Genomic DNA, 18,089 nt, shown 5'->3' with positions numbered 1-18,089 from the left:
TTATTATTTTAAAATATTTACTTGACAAAGATTGGGTATGTTCAAGGTGTACAAGATGATGATTTCATATATATATATTTTATATATATGTATTGTATGATGGTTATCATGGTCAAATTAATTAACACATTCATCACCACCCATGCTGTACATTAGATCTCCAGAACTTACTCATAACCAAGAGTTTGTACTTTTTTTCCTATTTATTCCAGGCACATTGTATGCACAAGAATAACAGCACAAAATGTGCTGAAGGAATGCACACGTCATGTATTCATGTTTGAATATATATATTTTAACACTGAAAAATCACAAAAAATGCTTACCTTTAACAATTTATTTTTAAAAGAAATATAGCAGGTGCTGAAAGCTGCATGACTTTGGCCTTAAGCCTCGAGTAAAGAGTGCTAAACTCCATTCTTGGCTCTGCTACATATACACAGGAGTTCAGTTAAATGAAAAAGTGATTATGCTTTAAAATAATCAAAATACTCAGGAAGTAATTAATGTGTGTATGAGATTTTCCATTTTTTACTTTCTTTTCACTTACATTGTTTTACTTTGAAAATATATAGAGTTTGTGTGCCTTTGAATTATAAAAGAGGTAGACATTTCCTCAAGAATATTTTCAATTGGCATTTTTTTACTTCTGTCTTACTATAATAACTCTCTCCTGATTTACTCCCTACATAATTATTTAATAAGCCTATTGTCTAGGAACAATTCAGTATGCACTGAAATACATAAAATATATCCAGATATATTTTCTTTCTATCTATTTTGAAGCAGTGAAAACATCTACTACTTAAAACTAGGCTACTTCTGTGTTTAATATCTTGTATGTACAAGAATCCTTCTTGTTCAAGAATATTTCATATTATGTAGGAATAGTACATATTGTGAGTACTGAGGATTAGAAAAAGTATAGCTTTTTTGTTGGTAACTTTTAACTAAACTGTCAACTAAATAAATAGTTTAACAACCAATACTTGCTCTAAAAATGTTTTTTGATAAAATTATCTTAAATACCCTATTCTTTTCAATGATGCATAAAATGTTCTTTGTTTACTAACAAAATATTTATTCTAAAGAAAAATAAGCTATTTCAATAAATGCAGAGAGCATTATCAGCTGATCCAAATTTTTATTGTTTTGTTAATTTAACTTGCATTCATTGTCACTACTTTTGTGTACATGTTCTATCCTAGAGATTTTGATCTCTTTAATCGTTAGATATATTATGCAGTTAATGCTCTCTTTACTCATTTTTCATTCTCTTCTTTTTCTTTTTAACATGCTGCAGTAGCTAACATATTATGGAGAGAAGAAGGTACTAAATTCAATTATTTTTTACATCGTTGCGACAATTTTGCTTGATTTTTATTACATTTGTTGACTATCATATGTTTCAATAATTATCTTATTCTTTATTTTGATTCAATAATTTTATTTCAATATTCTTGTGTAAACCTGCTACTATTACAAATATTTATTACTTTTCATCAGCTTGATACATTATTCATATATAGCCTGGAAATTTCATTGCAATATATTAAAATGCTTTCAAGAGTATAAAATTAGGTCAAAGATATATACACATGATCATTTAAAAACAAACAATTTACATAATAAACTCTGATTAAGTTGGAATGAGAATAATTATAAAAACCATTGCCTTATCAAGGGAACAAATAAATTATATTAAAAAATGGGTTACAAACTTGGAGGACCTGGATTCAAAGGTGGTCCCCACCGTTACAGAATATAGGGCAAGTGATGCAGCGTTTTTATGCCACAATCTTCTTATTTCAAAAAGGACTATAGTAGTCAACACTCAGGAGAGTTGTTATCAGTTCCTTAGATATAACCAGAAGTCAAAAAGTGGTATCCACTGTCATTTATTATGCAATTGCCATTAGTTTTTCCTCGTTTAGTCACAAAGTCTGTGGAGAATGTGTTTGACCAGGTCTCAAATAGTCTATCAGTTTTGCTTTACTTAAATTCCAAGAAAAATGTTTATAAGCCATCATTGGTAAGCAATGGCCAAAATTGCCTTCACAACCCATGCTAGACAAACTTTCTCTTCCCCAGTTATAGCTTTCTGTAGAAACTCGGGTCACTGCTCTCTATGAGGGACATTCTAATAAACCTCAAGTAATTCTGGAATTTAGCTATCTCAATTCTGTGTGCAAGAATGAGGCATCCAACATATTTTTTCTGCCTTCGTATTTGTCACTCCTTAAGTCTTTTGTATAAGCTCCTTTAAAATCTGGATTTATTAAAGAGATTCTGATGTACCTATACTCTCTCCTTTTATTCCACTTGAATATTTCACATCCGAATGTACCTGATTCAATCATTATTGAACCCAGCATTGACATATCTTTTAAACAACATTTCTTTACACTGCCTTGCTCTTGAGATCAAATGAGTATTTTGGCATTTTAAAACTTGATTTCATTTTATTATTGTAATGGAAGGAATAAGACCTAAGGAGTCAGAGATCAAGTACCACAGATCTGGCTCTGATTGTTAATTGCTGGAAAAAATTTTTTACCTCACTGAGTCAGATGCTTTTAGTGCAATGCTTGAAATAGACTTTGCACTCTCCTCACGATTTTGTGACATATAAATCAACTTAAAGTGTGTGAAACCACTTTCTTATATTTCGATTTTGATTATTACTATGAGCATTATTAGTTTATAATAATCTTTATTGCATAATAATAATCACATACCATTCTTCAGGCCACCATCAAAAGTATAGGAGCCCTTCAGATTAATTAAAATCATGATGAGATTCATTATATGAAATTTTTTTTATCTATTTAAAAATGTCTTCCATTAGTTTACGGAAAGATTAAGCCTCAATAATTTTTCTCCATTAATCAATTAATGTTCTTATTCTTCATGATTTTGCTTGACACATAATATGTGCTTAAGAAAAATATATTTAGTACATTTTGTGATACAATAAGAATTCTAGAAGAAAATGTAGGAAAGACTCTTACAGACATTGGCCTAGGCAAAGAATTTATGAAGAAGACCCCCAAGGCAATCACAGCTGCAACAAAAATAAATGAATGGGACATGATTAAATTAAAAAGCTTCTGCACAGCCAAAGAAACAGTCATGAGAATAAACAGACCACCTACAGAATGGGAAAAAATTTTTGCATACTACACATCAGATAAAGGACTGATAACAAGAATCTATTTAGAACTCAGGAAAATCAGCAAGAAAAAATCAAGCAACCCTATCAAAAAGTGGGCAAAGGACATGAATAGAAATTTTTCAAAAGAAGATATAAAAATGGCTAACAAACATATGAAAAAGTGTTCAACATCTCTAATCATCAGGGAAATGCAAATCAAAACCACAATGAGATATCACTTAACCCCAGTGAGAATGGCCTTTATCAAAAAAACCCAAAACAACACATGTTGGCGTGGGTGTGGAGAGACAGGAACACTAATACACTGCTGGTGGGACTGCAAACTAGTGCAACCCCTGTGGAAAGCATTATGGAGGTATCTTAAACAGATTCAAGTAGATCTGCCATTTGACCCAGCAATCCCATTACTGGGCATATACCCAAAGGAAAAAAGGTCATTCTGTAACAAAGGCACGTGTATCCAAATGTTTATAGCAGCACAATTCACAATAGCAAAGATGTGGAAACAACCCAAATGCCCATCAATACATGATTGGATTAGTAAACTGTGGTATATGTATACCATGGAATATTACTCAGCTATAAGGAATGATGAAGATACGACATCTCTATGGTTCTCCTGGAGAGAGTTGGAACCCATTTTGTAGATAATTTTAAGGCATATACAAGAAGTGTCTTTGGGTAAATTTTTTAATTCTTTTATTCTATCTATATACAATTATCATCGGAATGCTTTGTTGCTTCTTAAAAATATTTAAAAAACAGATACATGAAGACAACATATTTGATTTAGATTCATAGATATCTATAAACTATTTTTTATAATGCTACAATTATTGGCAAGGTACTACAATTAAAAATTATAATAGACCAGCTTAAGAAGTCACTGAACTCCAACATATATATAATTATTACATAAAAATAATTAAAATATTAGCTAACAAGTTTCCAAAGCAAATTTTTAATGCCATTTTTAAAAACTAGAATAATAATAAGTATAAATTATATATTTCTGAGAACCATTTTTATTTCTATTCTAGCTGTGTTTTATGTTTGTATGTTTGCCTCTTTGCCAAGAAAAATTTATCCAAGAGAGAATCAATTGTAAAATTTCAGGCATTTTAATATTGGAAAGAGAGTCGAAAATGATAATACCTCTCATATGGTCATTTTACTTATCTATAAATGTTAAAACTATATTACTTTATATTAAAATTATAATATTTTTAAAACATGAATATTAGAATCTAGCTTAGCCATGAGTTTGTAATTTAAATACATTTCACTGAATTTAATATGTATTATCTTACCAATCACCTTAATATTTAAACTTAGAAGACAGCACTCTCTATCTCTCTGGGTTCAACTTTTAGTTCTTTCTATTCATCATTTTAATTTACAAGAGTGTAAAAAGAGACATTAAGAGAGGATGTACCTCATTTATTTGTGAAGAAATATTTTAAAGACTTATTAAATATAAAACATTAGAAATTCATAGATGAATAAGATTTAATACTGACCTAAACTTTCAATCTTAAAAGAAACTGTAAATCTAGTTTCAACGCCAAAATCATTCTCATTGACGAATAATTTTACTATATTTTTTTAAATATATATTAAAATATTCTGCTTGATTGGATTTATTTTTCAGTATATTTATGATTTACTAATCAAATATAATCAGAAAAGTATTTCCTAATGTTTATTTAGTGAAAAATAAGTTTAGGGGTATGTTATTAAGTTAATAAGTGTTTTGGATAGCATAGGCAACCAATTACAGGAATTTAAGCCATTATATTCACAGAATGATTTATCTGAACTTTACATATGCTAATTTTAATCTCCAAGGAGAGGTATGGGTTGGGTCAGTACATAACAAGACATTTTCCAAATTTATTAGAACATAGAGTTATTTTGATGACTATCTATACTATCAATATTGAATAGAACATACATTGAAAAATACCAGCTTCATATGACATTTGAATAATTTGAAAGCAAAAAATTCATATTTATGAAAATTGCCTTTTTTATTCTGTGTAAATGTTTATGCGTCTATTCACACAAAATGTGCTTTAGAAATATTTAAAATAAATCATGATATTAGTTGGGTTAATTAACACAAACCAGTTAAAAATACAAATAAAAATGCAGTGAAATTATAAAACAAAATTTATATATAACATCATAATGTAATTAACTTAGTGATCTGTAATATGAGGTTTCCAATGTCACCAAAGTGGGAAGAAATGGATACAAGAAGCAGGTCCACTTAACTCCCTCAGCCTAAAATTATTTGAAGTTTCATTAGCCACAACTAACCTACCCTGTGAGAAAGATTGAGAAATACAGAAGAACACACAGCTATCTAGTGTGCTTTTAAAACTTCTGGTATAATTATTTTTAGATGAAAAAGAGTTAGACTACTGCCTCACAATAATATTGAATAATATTTAAAATGAAAAAAGAGAATTTTCAGAGAATAAGCCTTCTAAATTCATGAGATTTAGTATTATAATAGCATTGGGGGAAGTGAAGATTATGCTTTCTAAGGGCTAGTACATTGTGCCAATTAAATTATAATCAAGCTGTCAGTATTTGCACTGGCCAGTTCACTAACTTCTCTGTTAAAAACTGTATCAACCTAAGCTTTTAAAATTACCTTACAAGAAAGTTTTTTTAAAATCTAGAAGTAATGTGACAAGAGATATCCATTTGTACATTTATATATGCATATGCACATGCATGTATATATCTGTATATATGAATACACACATACACATGTGTGTCTATGTATATATAATCATATATATGTATGATTCCTAACCAATGTTATTTAATGTCCTGCTAATTATTCTATGAAATTAATTATGCAGACTTGCATTCAGTTTTTTCAGGATAACTTTGGAAGTCAGGAGATTGTATACCACTCAAAAAGATTGGTTTTTGATAACACCCCTCTGGCAAATGTACATAGTGGCCAGATAGTACACACTTCCTGGGTTAACAGTGCCAAAAAAAAAGAGCTTGACACAATCACTCCCCAAAAAACTTTCTAGTAAGAATGAGAGAATTAAGCAAGTCTTATTTTAGTTGAACATCCTACAAAGACCTTATGTGCAATGTTATGATTTTGCTCTGTGAGTGAAGACATTTTTAGCTCCAAAAAAGAATATGAGAACATTTCTGAACCAAAATCTATCCCTGCTGAGTTATTCAAGGTGAGAAATGCAATAAGACCGTCTATTCTAATACTGATATTATTCTGTAGCTAAAAGACGGGGATTTTGTCTATATTTCAAAAATATACCTGTATAAGTTTAGTATCATTTGAAAGTGAAATGGACAATATCAACACATGAAGGATTTTGTATAACACCAAAACCTACTGAAGCACATTTGATTGGTTACCAAATCACTATATCATAGATTTATAACTTGCCATTGTCTATAACATAAATGCTAAAGCAATGTCAATTTAAGCAGAGCAAGAAAATCACCACAAAGTATCTTTTATGAATGATTTAAATATGCATCCAATAATCAGAAATTAACCGAATTTTATTGCTTACATAAATTATATACTATATATGAATGATACAATTATATTAACATGGTACACTATTATCCTTGAAAAACCTCTTATTCCCAAAGGATTGAGACAGAAATGTGCATTACATCCATTTTTTTTCCTCAGTCCATTTCATGTAGTTAAAAGTATGGTATTGATTAGAAAATGCCATGGAAAATACTTCTTTCTCATGAGACTGCAAGTAATTCTTGCTTATGTCCTCCCGGTGTATAAAAAAATAAAAACAAAAACAAAATAAAAAGAAAGCTCACAATGTGAGGATCAAATTATGGATCACTTTCTAAAGCTACTATGCTCCATTAGATTAACGATCGACCTGGAAAAGACAAAGTACATGTGTCTATCTTCACCAGGGGATGAAAACCAAAAAACAGCCTGCACATACTCCCAATCTTTACTGTTGATTGAGTGGTGGAAGCTTTCACTGGAGTTGAGAATGTTTGTAATGTATTTCAACGAAATGCATTAATCAAGAGAGAAGCGTATTTGAAACCTGCATGATTATCAAACTTTTTGAGATTCAGGACCCCTGTATACTCTTAAATATCATTAAGAATTTAAAGAGCATTTTTGTGTATGGTTTATTTTTATCTACTGATATTTAGATAATAGAAATTAAAACAGATAACATTAAAACATGCATTTATTAACTTATTAAAAATAGCCATAATAAACCTAATAGATGTGGACATAAATAGCATATTATTTTTTTTAAAAAGCACACCCCCCCTAAAAAAAAATAGAAGAGTCACATTGTTTTACATTTTGCAAACCCTTTTAATTTCTAGCTTAACAGAAGATGCTAGATTCCTGTGTCTGCTTCTGAATTGAATTGTTGTGATATCATACGTGGAACATCACAGTTCATGTAGCCTGTCGAAAACAACATTCTACATTTGTATGAGAATTGAGAGAGAAAATGTAAATGACATCTTAATATTATGATGAAAATAGTTTGAATTGGCAGACTCCCTGAAAGGATCAAGTTTGAGAAATGCTGCACTAGAAAATGAAGTTGATCTTTTTAGAGTCAATTCATGGATTCTCGGAAAACAGGACTTAAAATTTGATATCCTAGAAAACTAAGATTTAGCAGCATATCTCCCAGCATAGGTTTGAGGAAAAATGAGGAGAGTAATCAAATTCTTGTTATGTACCATTCCACCATTTGCTTTTCTTAAAGAGTGTTTCAAAGGAGGGATGTCAGCTATAATAATGATAACAGTTATTGTTTCTTGAAATCTTACTGTGTGCCAGTCACTCTGCTAAACATTTACCTTCTTTACCTAATTTAATTCTTACAACAGCTGCATGATGTAAGTGTAATTATAATCTCCAAATTTGATATGGGAAAATTATCACACAGATTAATATTCCCATGGTAAAAGAGTAAATTCTATATCCTATAGCATTTTTATATAATGATTTTCCTCCAGTCTGTCAGAATGCAGAATATGGAGCTTACCATTTCTTTTTTGTCATAATCCCTCATCCTCTGCCCCCCTAAAAATATAAGACATAGAAACTTAGTAGCTGGAATGAACATACACAAATTCATTATTATTTTCTTTACACATAAAGCTAATGAATGCCCCAAATAGAAATTTGCATGTCTCTTCAGTTTCCAGCATCTCCATCATTAGGTAATTTGTATTACTCTTGCTGAGTATAATCTTAATACATTTATATTATTGCTGCAATATTATAGCAGCAAAGTTAAAAAGAAACACATCTAAGTCATATGTTCAGATCACAAATTGTTTCTAAAATCTAAATAAAACTTGTGAGGAACAAAATATATCTTGTAAAAAAAGTAAATGGCAAAATATTACCTCTTGTGAGTAATGAGGGGAGAAGTTCACAAGTAGCTTTAAAGGTAAAGGTATGGAGTTATATTTCATAAGCAGAATGATCAATATGTAGATGTTTATTTTATAATTACTATTTCAAATATAGTTATACACAGTTTTTTGTTGGCATTACTATTTCATTAGCACTGAGGAGTTAAATCCCCACTGAAAACAGTTAAATGAAAAAAACAAACTAAACTTTGCATAATGATATCTGTATTTCTTCTGTAACTTGTAACCTGGAAGGTAGTTTATGCTTTGTAAGAATGTTGATATGTAATTCATATTTTTAAAAGTGAGAAAATAGCTCTCAGATTTGAAAGAGTGCTTTGGATGGATTAAGTGGTTTTAGAGGAAAATACAGCTCAAAAATTTCATCAGTGCAACAAATCATAGTAGAATCCCACTGATTCATGTGTTTGCAGAATATGGTAAAACGAAATAATAAAAGTATGCATAGGGGTAAGAGAAGAAAATATTTCAAGAAACATTGCAAACAACCTGGACTCAGAGTAGTTGTCAGGTTCAAACACATTCAAATTCATGAGTGTAGAACAGTATTTTGGAGGAGTTAAAGGAGGGCAGTCATGTTCATTCAAAAATGCTAAGAGCTTTGTAATAAACCTCAAACATAGTATATAACTGACACAATTGAAAATTAGACACCACATTGCTACTTGGTTTTGTTCGTAAGTTTCAACAACAATATTCAGGAACCAATAATATTAAATTGATAGTTATTGGTATATAGCATATATCAATCTTATGTTAGTGTTTACAGGAGACTTTCCTGATACAAATCAAAATTTTTGCATACATGCTGATGTGCTTTTTTTTTTTTAGAGTTTTATCCTTTGGGCGTGGAATTTGTATTCATTTTTGCACCACTATAATTAGAAATGACAGCTAACTAAATTTTATTTTATGAAAAATGTGGAGAATTTAGTTTTTGTCAATTCTGCTACTCTTCAGGAATATCCTACCTTAACATAGTGCTCTCTGGAATTATAATGCAAAATTAACTGATAAAGATCGCATCTATTAATATATAAGTACTGAGAATCATTTATAAAATAATAAGATGTGTCAAACATGGGTTCATTTAAAATGTATACTTATTATTAAAACTAATGTTATGTGCCAAAGAAAAATGTATACACATTATATACAAACACCAATAAAGTCGTAATTAAGTTTGAATTCATTTTTCTCTGAAGAGTATATGAATACATGGCTCCATGGGCAAAATTGGGAATTTTTTTTATTAGAAACACATTTATAAGATTAAATATGACTTAACTTCAATGTACAAATATTTTTACAAATCAATAAACTTTTATTGTAATCTTCAGTGGATGCAAAGCCCCAGGCTAGACTTAATAGACCTTACACGAGTTCTCAGTTGATTTAAAAAAAATACTTGGGGAATTTTTTTGTATTTAAATAAATTATCTTTCTCTTTATAGATGTTTTTAGAATTTAAACATTTTAAGCAACAACGGTTTGGCTTTCCAAACTATCAAGATTTTAATATTATTGCTTATCTTTCAAAGAGCATGTGCTATCACTGAATTATGTAAAATACAACTGGAATGAATAAATTTAATTGTGCAAATCAATACAACTGAGCAAAGGAGCTACACAGGCAAGGATCAGAAAAGGAAGAACTACATGGGCTTGGGGCTGGGCACATAGGAACAAGGCAGAGGCAGAAACAATAAAGAGAACAGGTGTGCATGATTATGCAAAAGCTCCTTAGGCTCAGGCCTTGGTTAATCTGCATTACATTCCAGGTGTCAAACATGTAGCCTCCTGCAACCATTAGATGTGGATTTATAAAGTAGAGAAGACTAAGTTCTGAGATGTCACACACCCAGATCTGTAGCATGAAAAAAAATCAAAAGTATGATTTAAATGATTAAAATGAAATCTTTCTGAGACCTTAAGTTAATTTGTTTTAAAGTACAGAAATAGACCCCCCCAAATTGCTAGTGTACAAACTAATTTGTAGGGTCTCTATGGAGCATTATGTGGACAGAAATTAGTTTGAGTAAATATATATTTTACAAAATCTAGGGCACTTGGTCTTTTCGTTTCTCAAAATCTTTCTATAAACTAAACTCCTACAAAGAATGAAATTTGATTTTCCCTAGTGAACTCTAATAAAAATAGAATACATCTGATTCTTCAAAAAGTAGTCATTCCTTAATCAACACCTTCATTAAATGGAGAAGGTATCCAACATAATCTATGTATCAAAGAGTATACGATCCCCATGTATAATTATTTTAAAATATATGAAACATTTATTGAATTATATTAAATAAACCATTGAACTGCAGATTGGGGAGAATAAAGTAGAATGTCTGCATATCACAAAGTGGCTTGGGTATAGAATAAAGGTCCCATATGGTTTGCTTTATTAACATGACATGACTACACAAATTGATCTCCTGCTAGGGATGTGAGGGGCACTGAGTTTTGGTTGTAAAGGTTTATGATAATTCTATTTTGAACTTTTAAATGTGTTTTTATTCCTAAGGTCTGGGAATTGGGAACATGTTCTATGTTTTTTATGAAGATGGAATCAAAGTGATACAACCTATAGAATGTGAATTTCAGAGGCATATTAAGCCTAGTGAAAAGCTCCTGGGATTTCAGGCAAGTATCAAAAAATTCTTTTGCAATTTCTTACAGCAATTATGTATTAGAAATATAATGAAACCTGTACACTTATGTTGGAAGAAAAATAATAAAGCCATGATATTGGCTGTTACTCTACACAGGCTTTATATTTGAGGAGAAAGACAAAATAACATATTATGTATTCCTACATACTTGTTTGCATTTAAAATAAGGTGACAGAAGTGAAATACCAGGAATAAACAAAACGTGCAATAACTTCATCTGCTCCTTAATTTAGAATGCCTCCTATTTTTGTAGGCAGTGGTTACTGTCACAAAATAAAAAGAAAATATTGTATCAATAATCTGGTGTAAATTTGGGGTACATTAAATGCTTTAGAAAAGTTGATTCCCTTTATTCTTTATTTTTCATGAGGTCTTAATGGAATGGACAATTTAGATTTATAAGGGGAAATATCAGTTCCTTTATTTTCAACTCCTTACTCCAGCTACCAGTAACCAGTGTTGCTGTCATATACTGATATATGGAGACAACAATTTATACTTTAAAGCCATGCTCTAGAATGAAAAGAAGGAAAAAATATCACAAAAGTGAGATAAGACAGGCCAACTTCTCCTAGATATTCTATAGGACAAAGCATTCTAATATCCTCTTATTTAAGTAAAGGAAATTAATTAACTTAATATGTCCATGATTATTTAAAATAAATTAAAGCAATTTTATTTTAAAAAATTTCATCCGTTAGCTATATTATTAAATGGTATTACCACCGCTTTTGTTAAGATGTAATTTAACTACAAGTACAAAAACACCTTAAATTTAACATGTAATTTTATTTTCTAATATAATCTTACATTATTAATACTAAGTCCATTTTTGAATAAGGTATGTTTATGTGTGTAATAAACATATGAATAAAAACATAAATTCTTGCTTCTGATAAAGCAAATCCTTTCATTTTACACCACATTCACATTTTTACAAAAACATTCTGCATGAGAAATCTAGGCTAGCCTGCACATATAGAAAGTGTGGTGTCAAAATAATTATCAGAGCAAAATTATCTTGCAAGAGAGTGTTTCTCTCTGATTTCTACAGGACCAGCAGTTTTGTAGGTAACTAATACAGATGTCTTGGTTTTACCACAGAATTTGAAACTTGAATTACTAATACTAATCAAATCGCCTGTGAAATCCATATTCTTCATCACAAAACTGTCACCTCAGGAATTTGATTTGCAAATTTGGAGACAAAGCATGATCTTGCTGTACCACATGTGTGCTACTCCAGGGTGCCAGTAAATGGTTCAATGCTCTGTGACCAAGGACTTAAACTGTGTGCTTTTCCAGAACATTTTTGGATAGCTCTGGAAGAGTTAATTTAACCACTTGGAAGCTTCATCTGGAAAAAGAAGTACAAATTTGATGTGGCAATTTTGGGACATGTCTGGGTAACAGGGATGTGAACTTACCTGAATCTCTCTCTCTGTAAAGCCTTGGAATATTTAACTAGACATTCTTCTGAAACAAGTAAAGTAAAAACTATGTAGAACTTATCTCCCTCTTTCGAGAGAGAAATTAATATACAAAATGTACATATATAGATTTTATAAATGTAAATTATACATAATTTTCTATAAAAAATAAAAACTGAAAAGGAGATGGAAACCAAACATGAATAGTGACAATTTTAACTCATTTTCTTCATTCAGAGAACCCTTATTCACAAGTACACATCAATAGTAACAAAGCAGGGATAACTAGTTATTAAGAACTAATTTAATATACCAGATTTCACAAGTCACAGCCCCTGGAAACCTATAGTCATCTTCCATGTGGGATTAAAGGAGACTTGCTTAAACTAATTCCTACTCATGATTTCTAAATACAGAATATAGAGGCACTCACTTATACCAAAAAAGAAAGATATATTTCTTATTTAATTATTTTATGCCACATATGAAAGAAAGGCTAGAGTAGAAAACCTCTTATTTTATATTGCTCTGTTATTTTTCATTCTTTAACATAAGTTTAAATAATTTGAATATGTATACACAGACATTTTTATGTATTCATAAGAATATAGGAATAGAATAAGAAGCAGATTGATCATGCAATGCTTTAAGAATGAAATAATTACTTCTTACATGAAGTTATTTTTTTCTATGCTTAAACACAAGAGATGACAATTTCAGAATATAGAGGGTATTTGGTGCTACAGTCCACTAGATTTAAATGACTATTTATACAATAATTTCATGAGAAAGTTGTTGAGTATTATGTAATGAGAAAATATTTCTCCAGAAAAACAGAATAAATAGGATCTCTATCTCTATCAATTATCTCTATCTCTATCTCTATCCAGAGCGAGATTTATTTTAGGGGATTGACTCACATAATTGTGGGTAGAATGTCAAGTCCAAAATCTATAGGGCTAGCCAGCCAGCAGGAAATTCAGATTAAGAGTTGATGTTGTAGTCTTGAGTGCAAAATCCACAGATCAGACCAGCAGATGGAAACTCAGACAGGAGTTGATGCTGCAATCTTGAGTCTTAATTTGCAGGGCAGGCTAGAAACTGACGCACGGTTTCTATGGTGAAGTCTTAGGACAGAATTCCTTCTTTTGGGGGAAACCCTAGTCTTTGATCTAAAGGCTTTCAGCTGACCAGATGAGGCCCATACACATTATGGATGGTAATATGTTTTATTTAAACTCGACTGATTGTATATGTTAATCACCTCACAGATACCTTCACAGCAACATCCAGACTAGTGTTCCACCAAAAGACTGGGCACCACAGCCTAGCCAAGTTGATATATAAAATCAACCATCACATCTTCCCATTTCCTGAAGTCAAGGACTAGGTTTAATTAGTGTTTGTATTCCCCACATGCCCAGTACAGTGCCTTATACATGACAGGTGGTCAAGAAACATTATTATTTATTGTGAATTTAACAAAAATGTCATTGCTGAGAGCCTTGGCTGTTTATTCTTTTGTGCATTCTCTAAGTTTAAAGACGTATTCATCTAATTCTCTCCTCAACTTTCTCCTTACTTTACACTTCTCACAAAATATTTTGTTTCTTCCAATGTGTTTGTGAAACATGTTTTATAGAATAATTTATCATTGCATTGTTTCAGTGTAAATATAACCTCATGGGTCTATTAATTTAGCATCACATGATCAAAAGGTCCTGTGCGGATGTGCTGTATAAGGTAGTTTGGGTTTCCAGTATAGGAAAAAAGCTAATTTAACTGACTCTAGAGGATAGATCTCTTGAGTACAAGTGGGAAAATCATTTTGGAATCATTTTTCCCAATAAATACAACTAAACATGGATAAAATATTTTTCAGATTCATGGTCAACATTAAGAGAGTAGCAGTGCAATTCCCAATATAACTCATTGATCAGTAAAGTTTAGATAATATTGATATATTTAGAATATAAAATAGACCATCAAAACTCTCAGAAGCAGCTGTTTGCTTGCTCTAAATAAAAATTCAATTTTGATCCAGTGTCAGATGACATTAGGTTTCAGCTTTTGATAGTGAGTTGGTGAGAATTTATATGACAAACTTTCGGTTATTTTTTAATCTCCTTTTTTTCTTTGTGTTATGTAGCTTTACTAAATAGGATTCTTGCTACATTTATCCTAGTTGTATACATGATTTTATCTTGTCACCTAGAGTATGAACTTCAAGCAAATAGAATTCTCTTCTAAACTTATGGATTCAGGACTCAAACTGAAATGAGTTTGGAAAAATGTTTAAAATTAGAGGCTCAAGGATGAGAGGCTTTTGCAAGATTACCTTACAACATTTTTACTTTTCTGGTTTTCAACTACTGTGTCAACCTTATCTGTCACTCTTTTAATCTTGAACACTTTTTAACTCAGTCACCATCTTTGTTATAGATCTAGTTGCTTTTCTTCACACATACCATGGTATTACTCTTTAATGGGTACGAACAGAGCTCTAAAGAAAATCACCTGAGTCTTATTAGGCCTATGTTAGGTCCTATATTGTGGAAACTGAAGGTTCTATTCCTGTTTTTAACATTAACTTAAATGATAATGAACTGTGTAACTGAACACACTATACTTTACACAGGAAATCTGATGTGAATCTTTAAAATGTCTGCTTTCTGGATTTGAAATTTCCACGTACCAGAAGTATTTCCAATTTCAAATAAATACTATTACTACCCTATTAGAACAGTATTCACATATAGATCCAGGTTTTCTGTAGCATCCAGAATGTTTAAGTATTGGGTAATTGAAACTGAGGTCAGAAATGGGGAAACTCAATAGTCTACATTTCTTTCTCTGCTGGTGTCCCCTTTAATCAAGCAGTGCAGCCTTCAGGACATTCATCAGTTCCCTTAGTAACACCTCCACTTTGTCTTTTCAGCGTTTTATTATGTTTCCGATCCAATTACTACTTCTCTAAACAAGGTCCACAAAAATATTTGTTAAAACAGCAGCCCCTTTACATGATGCAGAGGATTCATTTCCCCATGTAACCAGGGAGCAACCTTTTGAATTTAACACCATTATGCATTTAAGAAAAGTAATCAAAATGTTTCCCCACTTATTCTTTTCTCAGTGGGTCTCTATTCAAACATGGCTTAACTTACAACGAGTTATAGAATGATAAAAATTTAAGCTTTTGTCCCTTTGTGGTTACACTGATGTCTTGCAAAGAGCTTCCTAAAGAGAGTAATGGAAAACACCTCTATTCCTTAGATTACGCTGTAGATTTCAAAGGAAATAAATTTGTGAACTTGGTTTTTGACATCCTAGATTTAAAGAGGTCTTCTAAAGTTTTATTAAAAGTCACACTGTTTTATAATTTTCACACTGTCTCTATTAAACCTTAGTGTGTAAGCCTAGCATTTGGGGGAGAATGACAGTGGGAAAGCTTATAATTTGTGCAACAGCACTGTGATGGAGATATATGGCATTATTAATTGGGTCAAGTAACTTTATCTAAAGCAGTATATTAAGTCCTCTTCAAGAGATTATTGATAAAAACCTGGCAAGTTATTTGGATGAATGTGACCAGAATGATATGTATGTCTCAGACAATACTTTGCCAACATATTTAAACATTTTATATGAGTAATAAGGACTCACTAATACACATATAAAAGTACATTCCATGTACCCTAGAGAGAAATTTGTTTAAGATTATTTAGATTATTCAATAGAAACTTTTAAGGGTAAACTTGAAGATTTTAACTGATAGAAAAATTGTTAATACAGATGTCTTTAAACATCAAAAGCTTTTTACTTGAGATTTACAAAATCACACAAATCTATCTTATTATATGTGTCTTAAATTATACTATTTCTTGATACTTTATTATGCTAAAAAAGAAAAAAATTACACTACGTCTTCTGGTCTAAGATTTATTTACATTCACAAAAAAGTACCTATTTGTTTTTTTTTTCAAATTTATATATTTGGATGTTAAAAATAAAATAATATAAAAGAGTATGTGATAAAAAATATTAGTTTCTTCCTTCGTGCCTCCTTATCTATATTCCAGTTTATACAATCAATTACTACATTTAATCACTTTAAAAATGTGCTCAGGAGTGACATTTCTTGAATTATCATCATTCCTCTATGAAAGATGATAATTTTGCTCACATAACTCCTAGATTATATTCTTCCTAAATATATTAAAAATTTTATAATTATTTCAGTGTTTTCATGGATTAGATTTATAATTTTAATGACTAATTAAATCTTCAGTCCTTATTTTTCTCAAAATTACTCCAAATTTCCATTTAATGTTAATTTTCTGAATACTTGTTTGATTTCTAATTGTTGACTTCTTATATGTCAACAATACTTCTTAAAATTTTAATTTAAAAGTGAAGGTATTCAGTTTTTAAATTTCCTTTCCATATTTCAGATAGACCACAAGTATCAGTTTGAATCATTTCAGTGTAGTAAATGATCAGTTTCAATTTTATTTTATTAAATATTTTAGTTGGTAAATATTTAAAAATAATTTCTCAGTGTTTAAAATTATATTTGCATCCCTATATATACTTTATAATATAATTAATTTATATATTTTTCCTGGAAATGAAGTTACAACTATATAATAAGAATTATAATAAAAACAACTTAAAACTCAAAATTATTGTTCATCTTTTAAGTATTTAAGCTGCTAATTTATTGCCTATTACAATTCATATTTTTTTCCATTTTAGTCACCTTCAAAATATTGTTGAAGCATTTTTAGAGGACATATTATGGATTATTTAGCAAATAAATGACAAATTCAATATTTTATCTAGGAATTGCCAACAACATAGTCATGTCATGAGCTATACTATACACTTATTTCTAAATTTTAGAAAGCAACGGAATTAGAGCAGCTACTGTTTTCATATAAATACATGCTATATATGAATGCATGGCACCAAAATGTTATCTTAGAATTCATAATATAGAGGCATGAAATTTATGTTTCTGGGTATATTTTCAAATAAATATTTCATAGAGAATAACTCATAATGATGTTTCTGCCGTTGTCTACAGATGGGGTCTAAATTTGATCTATTTAATACTGACTTCTGTATTATCACTCATGCACTTTTTTAAAGGAGGTTTGTTTACTTATTAATCCACAAATTGTTATTAGGAATTTGTTTCCTGTCAGGCATTGTGGAAGGTAGACACTGAGGAGAAAAGACTAATGGAGCCCAGGTCTGTAAATGTAAGCACACTCAAGTGCTTATGGGCATATGCATAATGGGGCACAAAGGAGGAAACAGTAGCATTGAATTTCTCCTAATTTAAACATC

At 30.4% G+C, this 18,089-nt stretch overlaps 1 protein-coding gene across 3 annotated transcripts in view; it reads left to right on the top strand.

Annotated features, from left to right (window-relative positions):
- Positions 1–18,089, top strand: part of FSTL5 (follistatin like 5) — a 642,677-nt gene that overhangs the window by 546,883 nt on the left and 77,705 nt on the right. For 2 of the 3 annotated variants that reach the window (XM_069493243.1, XM_069493242.1), the window contains exons 11-12: positions 1,304–1,330; positions 11,160–11,278. In XM_069493243.1, coding sequence (XP_069349344.1) covers positions 1,304–1,330; positions 11,160–11,278 — 146 coding nt within the window. The remainder of the gene's footprint in view (positions 1–1,303; positions 1,331–11,159; positions 11,279–18,089) is intronic. The other variant, XM_069493244.1, reaches the window with a different exon arrangement.

Source organism: Eulemur rufifrons, chromosome 18 (genome assembly GCF_041146395.1).
Source record: "Eulemur rufifrons isolate Redbay chromosome 18, OSU_ERuf_1, whole genome shotgun sequence".
Lineage (NCBI taxonomy): Eukaryota > Metazoa > Chordata > Mammalia > Primates > Lemuridae > Eulemur > Eulemur rufifrons.
Note: the sequence above shows the minus strand (reverse complement) of the source record. Positions and strands in the feature narration are given on the sequence as shown.